This window comes from Barbatula barbatula (assembly GCF_947034865.1).
Source record: "Barbatula barbatula genome assembly, chromosome: 3".
NCBI classification, from domain to species: domain Eukaryota; kingdom Metazoa; phylum Chordata; class Actinopteri; order Cypriniformes; family Nemacheilidae; genus Barbatula; species Barbatula barbatula.
Genome location: NC_136764.1, coordinates 1,275,121 through 1,290,429, shown reverse-complemented (window position 1 = coordinate 1,290,429; position 15,309 = coordinate 1,275,121). Strand labels below are relative to the sequence as shown.

Genomic DNA, 15,309 nt, shown 5'->3' with positions numbered 1-15,309 from the left:
ACATACTGTAAAACACACTGAACCCAGTGTCGAGAGATACCATCTATTCTTCTTGTAATAGGATTTTATGGTGTAAGGAAATAAGATTTATAGCTCTATAGAACTTTATCCCAAAAGTCATCTAGTAATCCACAGTCTTATGAGGCCATATGGTTATTATCATATTTCAGCCTAAATACTCAAACCTTTTGAAACAATAAGAGTTTGAACATCAGGTCCCTTTTATCAACACAGAAAGAGCTGTGTTACTTTCAGGAGCTATTGACGTGTATTGTAAATGTGCTGGCTGGCCATCGATCTGATTGATTGTCAGCCGATGTCAAAGGAAAAGAAAGTGTCTGTCATTATGGGTAAACCACCGAGCGGTGATTCGGGTAGAAAGCTGCGAGTAAATGGGCCAATAAAAGCTTGTAAAAATAGATTCAAAGCACATTGGCTATAAAAAGGAACTGATGCAGATAAGCAAACCATCACTGGTAACAAGGCTTAATCCTGCCACACGTCCACATGTGCCTGTTAAATATGAGGCGCGGAAGTTGACAAAAGTAAAGCGAATGCCGAGAGAGTCGTTAAGTGTGCGCGAGAGGGGTTGAGTGTGCGCGAGAGAGTGCGAGTGTCCGCGAGAGGGGTTGAGTGTGCGCGAGAGAGTCGTTAAGTGTGCGCGAGAGGGGTTGAGTGTGCGCGAGAGAGTGCGAGTGTCCGCGAGAGGGGTTGAGTGTGCGCGAGAGAGTGCGAGTGTCCGCGAGAGGGGTTGAGTGTCCGCGAGAGGGGTTGAGTGTGCGCGAGAGGGGTTGAGTGTGCGCGAGAGAGTCGTTAAGTGTGCGCGAGAGGGGTTGAGTGTGCGCGAGAGAGTGCGAGTGTGCGCGAGAGAGTGCGAGTGTGCGCGAGAGAGTGCGAGTGTCCGCGAGAGGGGTTGAGTGTGCGCGAGAGAGTGCGAGTGTGCGCGAGAGGGGTTGAGTGTGCGCGAGAGAGTGCGAGTGTGCGCGAGAGGGGTTGAGTGTGCGCGAGAGAGTGCGAGTGTCCGCGAGAGGGGTTGAGTGTGCGCGAGAGAGTGCGAGTGTCCGCGAGAGGGGTTGAGTGTGCGCGAGAGAGTGCGAGTGTCCGCGAGAGGGGTTGAGTGTGCGCGAGAGAGTGCGAGTGTCCGCGAGAGGGGTTGAGTGTGCGCGAGAGAGTGCGAGTGTCCGCGAGAGGGGTTGAGTGTGCGCGAGAGAGTGCGAGTGAACATTTTTGTTTTATTATTGAGCTTGCACATATTGAACCATTCTTCGGTATTGGTCAACGGAGGTATCCTGCAATTCTAAATATGTTTAAGACACGTTTTATAATTCTTTTTCTATTGTTTTTACAGTGCACTAGTTGTCAGTGCAACGATGTTCAAAGATATTTTACAGAACTAAACACTTGTGTGACAATATATGATGAAAGTATGCTATCCAGAAATTTTAACAGCATGGAGAATTGTCATAGGTTAATGGAGGAACACTGTCGTATTCTATCCAGGATGTTGGACCATTTGAGACACCATCAGGTAATTGTATGTATAATTAAAGATATTGTTAGATGTAAATAAAAGATATTAGTATCAGTTTAACACATTGTTTTTTTTATAGGACGATCAAGTGACTTCCATGCTTTCAGAGTTACACGACAGTTTCTCAGAAATGTTAATGCAACTGGAACTTATCCTTCAACCGCAACTTATACCAACAATTCGAATATCTGTCTCCAGGACTGGTGGACGACCAAGGTGCCCCTTTGTCTTTAATGACAAACACGTAGGATGACAGGCTACATAAAAATACATAAAAAAGTATAATTTAAATATTTATCAGACTTCTTCATTTGCATCACAGAATATGACCGTGTTAATGACAAATCCAATATTTTTAACGATTTTTAAACCATTAATGTTACAGTTGACAAAGGCTGTCCGGCCTGAAATTAAATTTAGTAAAGTAACCATAGTTATTTAATAAATGTGCTGTGCTTACTGTTGAAATATTTAGAAATTAAATCATGGAATCTCTAAAAAGTGTGCAGAAGCCAAGATGTATTGAACGGACATACAGACCTGACTATGCACGTCATGGTAATACATTGATCAAACTTTTGACAGTTTGACATAAATTACTGGAGAGGTGTGGATGGAGTTATTAACGAGTGTTCAAAAGGGAGGAGAGTTAGTTATATTTCATAAGGGTTGAACAAAACACAAAACTACAGTATATAATGAAAGTTACTTTTAAAATGTATTAGAAATCTGTGCAATAGTTTGACACAGAAATACACTAAAAGTCTGTATTTCCTAACTTACACAGGTATGATCTAACCAGTGAGCAGCTGATCCAGCTTCGAGAGATAGGAATGTCATGGACTGCTATTTCTACCTGTTTGGGTGTGAGCTGTCGAACATTACGAAGACGTCGTCTTCAGTATGGCATGGAGACTAATTTTAGCACAATTTCAGATCCTGACCTTGATTCACTGATTCATTTAATTATCATTCAAACACCTAACGCTGGAGTCACACTTGTCCTAGGCAAGTGTTCTTGGACATCATGTTATATATACTGTTAAATATTAATATAATGTCTCATTTGATGTAAGAAGTGCTTTTAATTGATGATGTTGACATTTGTATTGTTTGTTCATTTGTATCGTAGGAAGCCTCAGAAGTAGAGGACTCTATATACAAAGAAGGCGTGTCCGGGAGCGACTATCGACAGTTGACCCTGTTGGCACCATGATCCGTACAAGACATGCAATTAGGAGGAGAGTATATAATGTTAGAGGACCAAATCATCTTTGGTATGTATCACAATGGCATAGGGTTTATTCCTTTTTAAAATTGTCCAAAGATTGCTCGTGTGGGTGCTTGACAATTTTTGTTGGTATCGATATTTATCTATCGATATTTCATAGCAATCATTGATTTTTTACTTTACTTTTACTTCGTTTATCCACACCCACCATCTTTTGTCAAACAACAGATTTTGGTTACGCAGGTGTTTATGGAACATTCAATAATGAAATTAAAAAAAGCAATCAACTCTATAGCTTTTGGACATTTTTATTTTGTATGTTTTATATTATGTAGATAAAGTACATCTCAGTATAAATTCTTCTTTTTTTTAGGCACATGGATTCAAACCACAAATTGATTGCATGGAGATTTGTGTTCCATGGATGCATTGATGGCTATAGCCGGACTGTTATTTACCTTGAATGCTGTACCAACAACAGAGCACACACAGTACTTAGTTTCTTTCGTCATGGTGTTGCAAGATTTGGTTTGCCTAACAGAGTTAGAGGGGATAGAGGTGGGGAAAACATTGAAGTGGCCAGGTACATGATAAACTATCGGGGAAGTGAAAGAGGGAGTTTTATAGTGGGGAGAAGTGTTCATAATCAGAGAATTGAACGCCTTTGGGGTGATGTCAATAGAGTTGTATCAGATTTCTACAAACAACTCTTCCAGTATATGGAACACTCTGAAATCTTGGACTCCACAAGCGAAGTACACCTATGGGCTTTACATTTTGTGTACCTTGGCAGAATACAGCTATCAGCTAGTGAATTTTGCCAGCAGTGGAACCACCATGCTTTAAGTTCAGCCCAATCCATGACACCCTTGGCAATGTGGCATACAGGTATGTTTTTGCAGCCAAATCTGGAGCTTCTAACAGAGGAAGAAATCGATGACTTTGGTGTTGACTATGATGGTCCGATAGTTCAGGAAGATAATGAACAAATAATAGTTCCAGAAAGTAACCTTACATTCAATCCAGACAATATAACGCGTTTACAAGCCGCATGTAACCCACTCACAGATGACAGCAACTATGGCATTAATCACTTTATTTTTGTAAGAGATTTTATTTCAGTTAGTGCATACAGAACGTCTTGACTATATGGCATGAGCAAACAATAATGTATATGTGTTATTTACATTGTTTGTTAAACTCATATTGTATAATGTACTTTTTCTATCATAAACTGAACATGAACAATTATGTTTCAGAACTTTTTTTTCATATTTTTTTAAAGAACATGACACAAATGCATAAACACAAGACATTTATAACTGTAAAAATGTCAAAAACTATCTGTTAAACATTTCAACATTTCTTGGAATAACATTTAACAAAACCCAAATCCTTGGCAATTTTGAATAGCATACATCATGTTATTTTTAAAATCAGTGTATGCTTGATGAACAGTTGGAAGAAACAGGCTGTTGGCACATGTATTTGCTTTAGGAAGTTATGATAACATCTCATTCTTTTCAAGATCGTGAAGAAAGTGAATGCTTGGATGAGGTCTCAGTCCCAAAGGTGGCAAGGTCTTTAGGCCCGTGGTAAAAAAGAAGATGTCACTGTACTGCAGCTCGCTGGGTTCATCTGTAGAACAAACATTGGTCAACATTTTAAGAAATAATGTATTTAATTTTCTTAAATCTTTTACAAAACTCTCTGTAATATAAATTCTAATTAGTTCAGTCTGATTAGTTATTGCAAATTAAACACAAATCAAGTCTGTTATGTTAATCTCCATTACAGTGTCACGGTTCCCTCTGTTTCTCCCCTTGTTTTCCTCTGCACTACATTACCCAAGATCCTCCACGCTCCTGCCCCAGTGTCTAATCTGCAATCCACGCACCATATAGTCATCAACTCTATGACAAGGACACTATATACAGTACACTCATTCTGTTTTCCCCATCGTTGTCTGGTATTGTTTAATATCAGTGATTTGTTACTGTTCTTGCCACAGTCTGAACTCAAATTAATTCTACTAATATAAGGATATATTTGAGTACCAAAATCTTAAAAGTAGGGAACCTCCTTTATAGTAATTACAGGCTAGTAAAAGAAGGGATTACAGTAATTTTGTTTGAAAATAACAAAAATTTGAAGGACATCAGTCATGACACCATTACCTTGAATTTCAATCAGGAGGGTTCTCCAGAAAGATAGAACAAGGTTCTCTGTGTTCCTTTTCGAAGAACCTGGTACACTCAATTCAGGTTGCATCAGTGCAGAGAAGCTGCAGCAGGTGAAGGGTTGAGGGTGATGACACATGATATTTGTAAATGCGGCTGGGTTTTCCTTTATAGCCTCTAGAACTCCCAGGGTTTTCAAACCTTCTTTGAATCTGTTGAGTAATTATCAAAGAATTAAAATGGAGAGTTACAAGCTAAAGATAGACATTATAATAACACATAACAATGTTAGTTATTTAACTTATTTATTTTAATATCTTTAAGTGTTGCTTTATTAGTGAAATAAAAAACTATAGTCCATAAAAATGGTAATATCAGGAATTGCACACCTTTCAAATGCAGACCGACTGCGACCAAGGCAGTACCAGTGTGCAGTGTCTAAGGCAACCTTCCTGGCTGTTTCTTGGTCCTTTATAACTGCAAACGTCCCAGCCATATCTATGATGGGCTCAATATCGTTGAAGGCATCAACATCTCCAGAAGCCAACTATAATGAGGAAACAACAAAACTTAAATAAATGTTTGAGATATTATTATATAAATAAGTAAATAAAAACGTACTCTTTGCAAGTTGATGCAAATCATCGGGTCTGTAACCTCTTCAACAGCAATGACTGTAGCCTCAGGGCTAGTTGTCAGTGCTTTAAGGAGGCTGGGTGAAATGAATTGTGGTCCAGGTCCCCCATGCACAACTGAGAGTGCAATGGCAACACCAGCATATAGATAGTCTTCATTCTGCAATGCTAAAAACAGTAATTGTAGATTTTACTGAGTATCATTCATTGGAAAAAAATTCAAGATTAACATTACTTTGAATGTGGTGCATGTTTATTACATCTACTGTTGAAATTAAGAAATTTGGCTTCATTAGGACCAACAAACAATGCCCCTTGCTTAAGGTTCTCCATTAGAAGAGTGAAGAACTCCCTTCTTGGCCCACCAGAATCTACTGCTCCCTCACTTGTCCCTAAGTCCTCCATAAATTTCACATCAATCCTCTTTGATGGACAGAAAGATTTCATAGACATTGTGAGTTTTGCACTTTCCCAGATGTGTTTTCTGCTAATATTGAAATACGATGCTCTGTTTTCATCAATTTTCTCTGCCAGGTTTTCTAGTATTCCTGTAATGTCTCTGAAAATAGGAGAGAAATACATCATCATTCACAAGTAAAATAGCAGTATAGTGACAGAATAATAAAAAAATAAAGGTATCATCTGTATATCTATCTTCCTGTTCATGGAGCCCCTGCAAGCATGCACTTTCTGGATATCTCCTAATTTAACACTCATCAATATATTCAACTCATCAGTAGATTGCTGAAATAAATAAAAACAGGATATTTACCGTTCTTCTGAACATGTGGACACATTTTCCTCTTTTTCATGTGAGAACTGTATACTTTCACAGTCACTGACATCGCTTTCAAAGAGTGCTGCATATTGCACCTCCCTAAAATAAAAAATCTGAGTTTTAGAACTTTTAACACACAAACTCATTGAAATTGTGTAAATTCTACTGACAAAGTGTAAAAAAGTCATAAAAAATGTAATAGAGAACAGTGAATGTTTTGAATTTTTACCTGTTGTTGTCCAGAAGACTTCTAGAACTCTCCGCACTGAACTGAGCATTAGAGACTTGAGGTACATCACTTGATGACATCGCAACAGAGCTGGCAGCGATAGCCATGGAAGATGATGCAACTGATGGATTATTGTTTTCAAACATAATGGCTTCATATGGCTCGTCCTCACATACATCAACGAAGACAGTAGTGGAGAACCTCCTCAAACTCCCTTCATTTGATGGAGAATCATAGACTTGAGATACATCACTTGACATCACAACAGAGCTGGCAGGGATCATGCCCATGGACGATGATGCAACTGATGGATCATGATTTTTTAACATAATGGCTTCATATGGCTCGTCCTCACACACATCAATGATGACAGTTTCAGTTACAGAACTGCAGGAATCAAGTTTTTCAAAAGTATCCTTTAAAAAAAAGGAATAAAGAAGGACGTAGATATGAGCTGTTATTATCAGGGGAGATTATAGAACAAACCTTGATCATTAAATATAAAGTAAGTATTTAGCCATACTAGGGGGGCTTAGTGTAGCTACTTTTTTGTCTGAGTAACGCCACCATGCACAAAGCAGAAAAACTGGCATACTAGCAGCATGACTTTGGGGTGGAACTATCTGTATGTGTTGTGGAATTTTCTTATTCCTTAATCAAGGTGAGTCAATTTTGACAAACGCAACACGCAGAGACATCAGGTACTTTGCAAAGTATTTTATTGTCATTTAATCGGCATCATAAGCAATGAGCATGGTGCAGAGCAAAGGCACTCTTTCCTTCTGCACCCAGTGTATATATATGAGTAAATGTGATAAAAATGTGACACCCCCTCCCTTTGCCCCCTAACAAGAATCCCGAGCTGGTTTACGAGAAGTTCCGTTATTCCAAACAGAACATCTTGGCCTCTGCTCGAGGGCAAAGGCAGAGTGGTATGACGCGTATAGAGAAAAACATGATAACATAGAAAAGAAAACATAGATAAACACTTCGTAAACATATAGATAGACACATCAAGAAGCTAGACTAGAAAATTTCCATTACATTCCCCCCTTTTATCATATATGATAACCAAAATCTTTATACTTTGACCATGTAAGATGAGCAACGCCCTTTCTCTTACAGGTTTCATTCTTCTATCTAAACAGTTCTTAAAATCCCACTAGAATTGGTAACACCACCTGCTTCAGCCCCACTGCCCAACTTTAGCAATTCCACCACTTCAACAGGCTGTTCAGTCATATCATCCGGCTTCCTGAATGTAGAAACAACAACTGACCCTGAGCTTTTTACACACACACACTGCTTAACCTTCGTCACTTTCCATATTTCCACTCATATTTGGGAAGTTGCTCCCGTTCCCTCATAACTAAAATTATTAGAGTTAGAGCTAGTCTAAAACTTTCTCTTTTTCCTTTTTATTTGGCCGTCCCAGGGGACATAATGGCCCACATTTTCAAATTTTGTTGCCTCATCCAGAACATCAACTGAGGTACACGTACCTCTACACAAATACATATTTGTTCCCCAGTACCTAGCATAATTAAGGTAACACTGTCCCTCCCCATACCATTTTATTAAACTTGGAATATAGTGTTGCACAGAAACAAAATTCTATAATCTCTAATTTATAATTCTCGAACTGTGGATTCCCTTTGTGAGCACCAATAGTGCCCCTCCTGTCGCTTCAGTCAGCACGACCATTGCGAAGAGCCATACGGTTGGAGTTGCCACTCCTTGGACACCTTTTTGCAGTGGGAGGCATGTCTTTCCTACGACTTCCTGGAAGCTGTGTAATGATTTGTCAGCTCCATTTGCTCCTGCTCTTTTGACCTGCACAAACATTTTGAGAGCAAAAATACAAAAACACATTGCCTTGTAACATCCCCCCTTTTGACGCGTGGTCTAGGCCATGCATCAAAATCGCAAAAGCAGGGAAAAAATGTTCTGGCAAACAGGTCAAACCATTTCGGCCCCCCCAAACATTGTCTGTGTATTTACATGAGCACTCCTTCCAGAGTGCACGCTCAGCTGGTTCTGCAAAATGTTTGCATCTCTGCAAGAGAAAGAGTTTTGTTAGTGATTTCTGGAGAAAATCTGTCTGTCTCTGATGTTGCTTGCTTTGCTGCAAGGTCAGCTTGTCGGCTTCCTGCAAAAAAATTGTTTCAGATACAAAAGTGTGTGTGTCACAGTCACACACAACAATGGCAATTGGGAGAAGAATGGCAGATAGCATATCAGCAACCTATGTGTGATTAAGAATGTTTTTACCATCAGCTTTTACAAAGTTTCTGTGTTTACACAGTGTGCCAAAATCATGAGTTACAACAAATGCATTTCTACTCTCTGTGTGAATGTCTACATTTTTATTCTTTGCTAATTCGCATGCGCGTGTGAGTGCAATGAGCTCTGCTGTCTGAGCAGAGAAATGGTCCCTAAAAATGATATCAATTGCTTCTTTTCTTTTGGACTTGCAATGTCTGTAATTGCAGACACGCTTTGCGGACAGCTGTCTTCCGCGGTCAGTAATTTCGTGACCCAAAAATGAACAAATCGTTTTGCCAGCTGGACTTTGGAGACATTTACTTTGTGTTCTTTTCTCTTATCTTTTAAACTGGAAAAAAAGGCCTGCGCACCGGTAAATTTGGGCATGGCACAACTATGCCTTTATTTTTTAATCTTTTTAAACTCATTAAATATTGGCCTTATGCCATTTAGGGCTTCTGTTTTGAGGCTTCTGTTTTGAGGGGGAATTGCTGTTTGCGTGGACGAAAATTACCCTTGGGCGTTATCACAACAGGCTCACAGTTCCTAATCAACCAAACATAATATTTTCCTGTTATCAACAGTTGTACGGGCACCTTTACCAAAATTTCTGGTATGTCAATACTCATCATTAATCTTTTTTGTGTGTGAAAACACTTCAAGTCCCCTTGTTGCTGACAGACAGGCATGATTCTCACGATGGGCGTGCAACAAATTTGAATATTGCACGTCGTCCCTTTTAACCCATTCTATGGCGTGCACATATTTGTCAGCAAAACACCCACAGCTCCCCACACCATTGCAATCAACGTCATGAGGCTCTGTGAGGCAATACATTCTACATCATACTTACGTAATTCAATATTACATCGTACAGCTGTACGAGCGCTGCACACGGGTCGTGTTGGTATCATGCTCAATCTGTCATCATACACGACTCTGCCCAGCAAATGAATCGGGCAGCAGTCAGACATGAGAAACCTGTGTTGAAATTTGACACTCCCCAACTCACATTGCACCCTTTTGACATAAATTATTTTACATTAGAGCCACTAGCATTTAGGGAAAACACAGGTAGTTTAGACTCTGGCAAATTTAAACACTTCTTGTGAATCACAGTAGGCTATTTGTTGCCCCTGAATCTATCAAAAATTCAAGCGGTTTGTTGCACACAAGCATTGTGCATTTTAGCAAAGTTCATAAAGCGGTTTCATTCATCATAGAATGTGAGCTAAGCAGATCTTCGTTGCATACAGTAGGAAAAAGCATTTCTTCATTGCATATGCTAAGGGAAATCATCCTCACCACCCTCGGAATGATGCCTCACCTCCTCACTTCCATCTACCTTTTCTCTTGACCCCCGCGCTCCTCGAGGCTCAGGACAATCATTGCGCCAGTGCCCCGTCTTTCCGCAATTGAAACATTTCTCTGGATCATAGGTGCTAGAGGGTTTAAAACCTCCTCTCCCTTGAGCACGTCCACGCCACTGACCTCCTCTCCTCCCGTTTCCTCTTCCTCCATGCCCTACTCCGATATTCATTAGAGCCATGTGGAGTTCTTTAACTTGGGTGTTTTTCTTTTGAAACTGTTTCTTGTCCGTTTGTCTTTCGGCGTGCACAGCGTGACGGACGATCTCGCTCATACTCGCGCGATCTGGCTCGATGCACGATTTTTCCACTTCTCGTCTCAGCTCTTCTCTGAGGTTCCGCAGAAAAGCGGATCTGAGATGTCCTTCGAACGGACCAATGTCTGGTCCGTCTGAATCAGGTTGAAGTCCAGAATGTTCTTTAAATACTTCCTCCACAGGCCATTTACCCTGTAACTTTCTCAGGTCAGATGGTTTCAGTTTGACTTTCAACAGTCTCTCTAATTCTTTCATTGAGGGTGAGAATTCTTTGCAAAATGTCAAAAGTTCTTTGTCTGTCGGTGCTGGTTGCGCTCTTTCTTGCTTTTGACGCACCACGGGCTGTGGTGGAGACGGCACTTGTGCTGGTGGAGGCACTGGAGCTGCCTCGATCGGGTTCAGATGTAGGTGAGGAGGGACACAATCATCCTCCGGTTGGTGTTTAAGTCATAGATGGGGTTAAAGAAGACAGAGGGGTTAAATCAATATACTCAGGCAAAACAGGGTACAATGGAGCATGCGGCGGTGGGGGTGTATGACACGATGTATGACACGGCGGTGGAAGTTCTTCCAAAGCCTTTTCTTTAAAAACATGGTCACGTCTATTTGCTTCCTTTTCCCATAACTCTAAACATTTACACGCTTCATCATATTTTTCCCTTTCTCTTTTGGACATTTTAAATATGTCTTTTTTCCCCATGTGTTCTCTTATTTTCTCTAATTTTGTGGTACTAAATGTACCGTTTTCTGGAAAGTTAGCTTTTTCTTTTAAATAGGGTACACCTTATAAACTTCCCGTTCCCCACCTTTTCCTCATTTCTCTGTATGTTGGTTTATCCATATCCATATGGGACCTTCCTTGTCCCATTTTTAATTTAGGGTAGTCACTTCTCTTTTCAGACTCTTTAAAATCTATCTCGATTTAGAGTAGTCACTTCTCTTTTCAGACTCTTTAAAATCTATCTCGATTTAGAGTAGTCACTTCTCTTTTCAGACTCTTTAAAATCTATCTCGATTTAGAGTAGTCACTTCTCTTTAACCAGACTGTTTAGCGCTAAGTAGTCTCCCCTTTCCTTCAGACTGTTCAGAATATTTTCAACTCACCGTTTTTCACTTTTGTGCCTTGCACTGAGTTCTTTTGGGATCACGTCAGCTTGGAGTCCGGAGTAGAGTTCTCTCGTCCCTGTATGGGGTTAGAGCTGGATTTGCTATGTCCAGGATGATCAGTCAACTCTAGTCCGTTCTCCGTCAGCCTTGTGATCCCATACCTCGTCGCCAAATTGTTGTGGAATTTTCTTATTCCTTAATCAAGGTGAGTCAATTTTGACAAACGCAACACGCAGAGACATCAGGTACTTTGCAAAGTATTTTATTGTCATTTAATCTGCATCATAAGCAATGAGCATGGTGCAGAGCAAAGGCACTCTTTCCTTCTGCACCCAGTGTATATATATGAGTAAATGTGATAAAAATGTGACACCCCCTCCCTTTGCCCCCTAACAAGAATCCCGAGCTGGTTTACGAGAAGTTCCGTTATTCCAAACAGAACATCTTGGCCTCTGCTCGAGGGCAAAGGCAGAGTGGTATGACGCGTATAGAGAAAAACATGATAACATAGAAAAGAAAACATAGATAAACACTTCGTAAACATATAGACAGACACATCAAGAAGCTAGACTAGAAAATTTCCATTACATATGACATATGAAATGTTTTTGTGTGTGTTTTTTTTGCAGTTCTGCTTGGTTTTGTTGCAGAAATTACATACTTAACATTTTTTCCAGAGCGTATACAGACTGAACATCATTCAAATACTAATGGGACACCAAATAAAAAAGAAATGAAGTAAGAATATACATTTTATTATATTGTAAGTTAATTTTGATAATTTACCTCTATTGTCCTCTCTTCCTCTATCAGGTCACTTGATGGCTGTAGGTAGATGGTCTTGTCTTTGAAAAGTTTGCATAGCACAGCCCCATCAAGACAACGACCTGCCTCTAACACTGGCTTGACCAGCTTGGTGTATGTGGGCATCATAATTGTGATCCTAAGAAAATATATCATACTTATGATATTATGATTATTCCTTGGTTTACATTTTTATTTTATACTCTCAAATAATTACACATTCTATGAAGTGATCCTGATTAAAATTTCACTGCTGGTAATATAGTCTTTATATAATTGTGTATGTGACAATTCTGACAAATAAAAATATTGAATCTTGATTATTCATCATTTTATACAATACTCTCTAATAATTGAACAAGAAAAAATAACGGAGCCTTACATTTTGTTCATACTGTTATATTCAAGGATATCAAAACCTAGTTAAAGTGATGGTTCACCCAAAAATGAACATTCTGTCAACGTTTACTCACCCCTTGTCATTTCATACCTGTTTAACTTTCTTTCTTCTGCAGATCACAAAAGAAGATATTTCGAAGATTAGAGGTAACAAAAAAACTGTGGTACCCACCTGCTTGTGTCCCATTGTCATTAGGTTTTTGTCTATAGAGGTCAATGAGTACCAACAGTTTTTGGTTACAAACATTCTTAAGATATCTTCTTTTGTGTTCTGCAGAAGAAAGTTATACAGATTTGAAATGACAAGGGGTGAGTAAATGATGACAATGTTAATTTTTGAGTGAATTAAGTGATCAGTTAGTGCTAGAACGATCTACAATGGATGTTATCTTACTCTGTGCTGCTCTTCAGTTTTGAACTGAATATGGATCTGAGATGTTGCAGCACCTCCTGTGCATTCCAATCCTTTTGAAATTGCACAGCAGACACTATATGGCCTTGTTCTGAGAGGAATGTTCTAGTGCTGGACCTTGGGACTGTGAAGTCTCTGGGAGATGAAAGAAGGCAAACATCTCGAAGGAAGGGGACATGTTCTGACATCTTTCTCCTTTTACCATGCCTTAACAGAAATAATGTGTTATCAGTTTACTAGTTAATATTTTTAATTATTAATGATGCAATGTGCATTAGTGGATTCATGTTACTGTACACACTGTACTATGATTTATTGTAATCTCTAAATTTCACCATAAAACATTTCAAATGTCATGTATTTCTGCTTTTTCAGATAGATTCAATACTTTCGATGCATTTAAAAATATGAACCAAATGTTAGATGAAGGCATATACAACTTGTTGTAACTGACATCATTGTCATGAACTGAATCAGCTAACGTACGAGTGTCTGGCATACAATAGCATACAGTTTCCTGCCTAAGCACTGGACATCACACGTTATATTATATCATTACAACTCATATACATTGAATAATGAATACAGGCAGACAACTTCTAAAGAACATACCTGTTCCGTGACATGTTTACAGAACCTCTTCTGGCTGATCCGCAAAAGTTGCGGGAAAATTCAAATGCAGGCCGGCAAACAGTAGCGGAAGAAGTAGAATTAAAAAGTCTATTTATTTCGCTTGTTGCTGTTTGATTTGGACAATTACGGTTTGTTTGAGCATTCAGAGCATTATCGATGCTCTCAAGTACCGTGGGACTTGCAAGAATATTATTGATGAGTCTTCTGGCTGCTTCAGACATTACGTCGCAAGTACAGAATTAACTAAAATGAATAAAACCTCCAAAACTAAAACTAGACAATTTGATTTATCTCGCAAACAATTAAGCAATACTTCTATAATTTGGCAATTTGCGCGCGCGCACTCTCACTCATTTGACTCTCCCTCTCACGCGCATTTGCTCCTCGTGCACACTCGTTCTTTCTCGCGCACACTCGCTCCCTCTTGCGCACGTTTATGGTTGGTCCCCTCTCGCGCACATTCACTCCCTCTCGCGCACATTCAACCCCTCTCGGCATTCGCTTTACTTTTGTCAACTTCCGCGCCTCATAGTTAAAGCACAGCTGAAAATATAATACAAAATACATAGATACACATGAATATGTTTGTGAACTAAAGGTTTAGAATATTAAGGAATGAATTTCACATCTAAAAGTGAAGCATCCTTGTTCAAGTACAAATATAGCTAGGGATGCACCGATACATTTGATAAATTCCTGTGAGTGAGACAGGCGACAGACGTGCTTCACCTCTCCCCTCTAATACAACACGGAATCAGGTTGTTGTATCACTTAACTTGCACTTCTTTCATATTAAGTGTATTTTATTCATAGCATACATTGTTAATTATCACTGTCGTTGCTAACTTATCCTGATATCTCAATAACCCCTCCTGGTTATTTACTTGAAAATCTTAAACCAAAACACTCAGCGCCGTTAGCATAGCACAAGCGTGCTAGCGGGCTTTCTGTTTACACTGCTAAATATCATCTCGCCTTCTAGTTTTCTTGTGTGTTAACGGTTTCTCTCTAAAGCGTATATACTAAGATTCATCAAGCAACCTTAAAATTGGAATTACTCTTCAAACCCGGTGAGTTATGGCTTCTTCTCTTATTATTGTCACTTGCACCTCATGTCATATGTTTAGCTTAGCCTTCTCTGTCAGCGGCGAGGGCTTTACATGCGATAAATGCAGGGAAATAGCTAGGCTGACAGAGAGGATCACAGTATTAGAGTCTCGCATCCAATCTTTATCTGAGGATAGTAAGAATGTAAGGAGCTTAGAAAACACTTTGGATGCGAGCAATATTAGCGCGCACAGTTCGGTTCCGGTTGAACAACCCCCGCATCTGGGAAACTTTGTGACTGTGAGACGGTGTAGTCGCAGGTCAAAACATTACTCAACCGTTCCGACTACAGTCTCGAACAGGTTTGCCCCGCTCAGTGACGCACCGACTGAGAAACCTGCTGAAAGTGCCCTAGTTATCGGTGATTCTATTGT

At 39.6% G+C, this 15,309-nt stretch overlaps 1 protein-coding gene across 2 annotated transcripts; it reads left to right on the top strand.

Annotated features, from left to right (window-relative positions):
- The first annotated feature begins 619 nt into the window (after positions 1 to 619).
- LOC306892159 (uncharacterized protein) lies at positions 620 to 4,012 on the top strand. Of its 2 annotated transcripts, none has more exons than XM_079453030.1 (5): positions 620 to 1,528; positions 1,611 to 1,747; positions 2,319 to 2,539; positions 2,664 to 2,808; positions 3,136 to 4,012. In XM_079453030.1, the coding sequence occupies exons 1-5, from the start codon at positions 1,304 to 1,306 to the stop codon at positions 3,905 to 3,907; spliced, it is 1,500 nt and encodes a 499-aa protein (XP_079309156.1). In that variant the 5' UTR covers positions 620 to 1,303; the 3' UTR covers positions 3,908 to 4,012. The 2 variants fall into 2 exon arrangements, with proteins under 2 accessions (XP_079309156.1, XP_079309155.1); XM_079453029.1 differs by having other exon boundaries at positions 694 to 1,534; positions 3,136 to 4,005.
- The last annotated feature ends 11,297 nt before the right edge of the window (positions 4,013 to 15,309 follow it).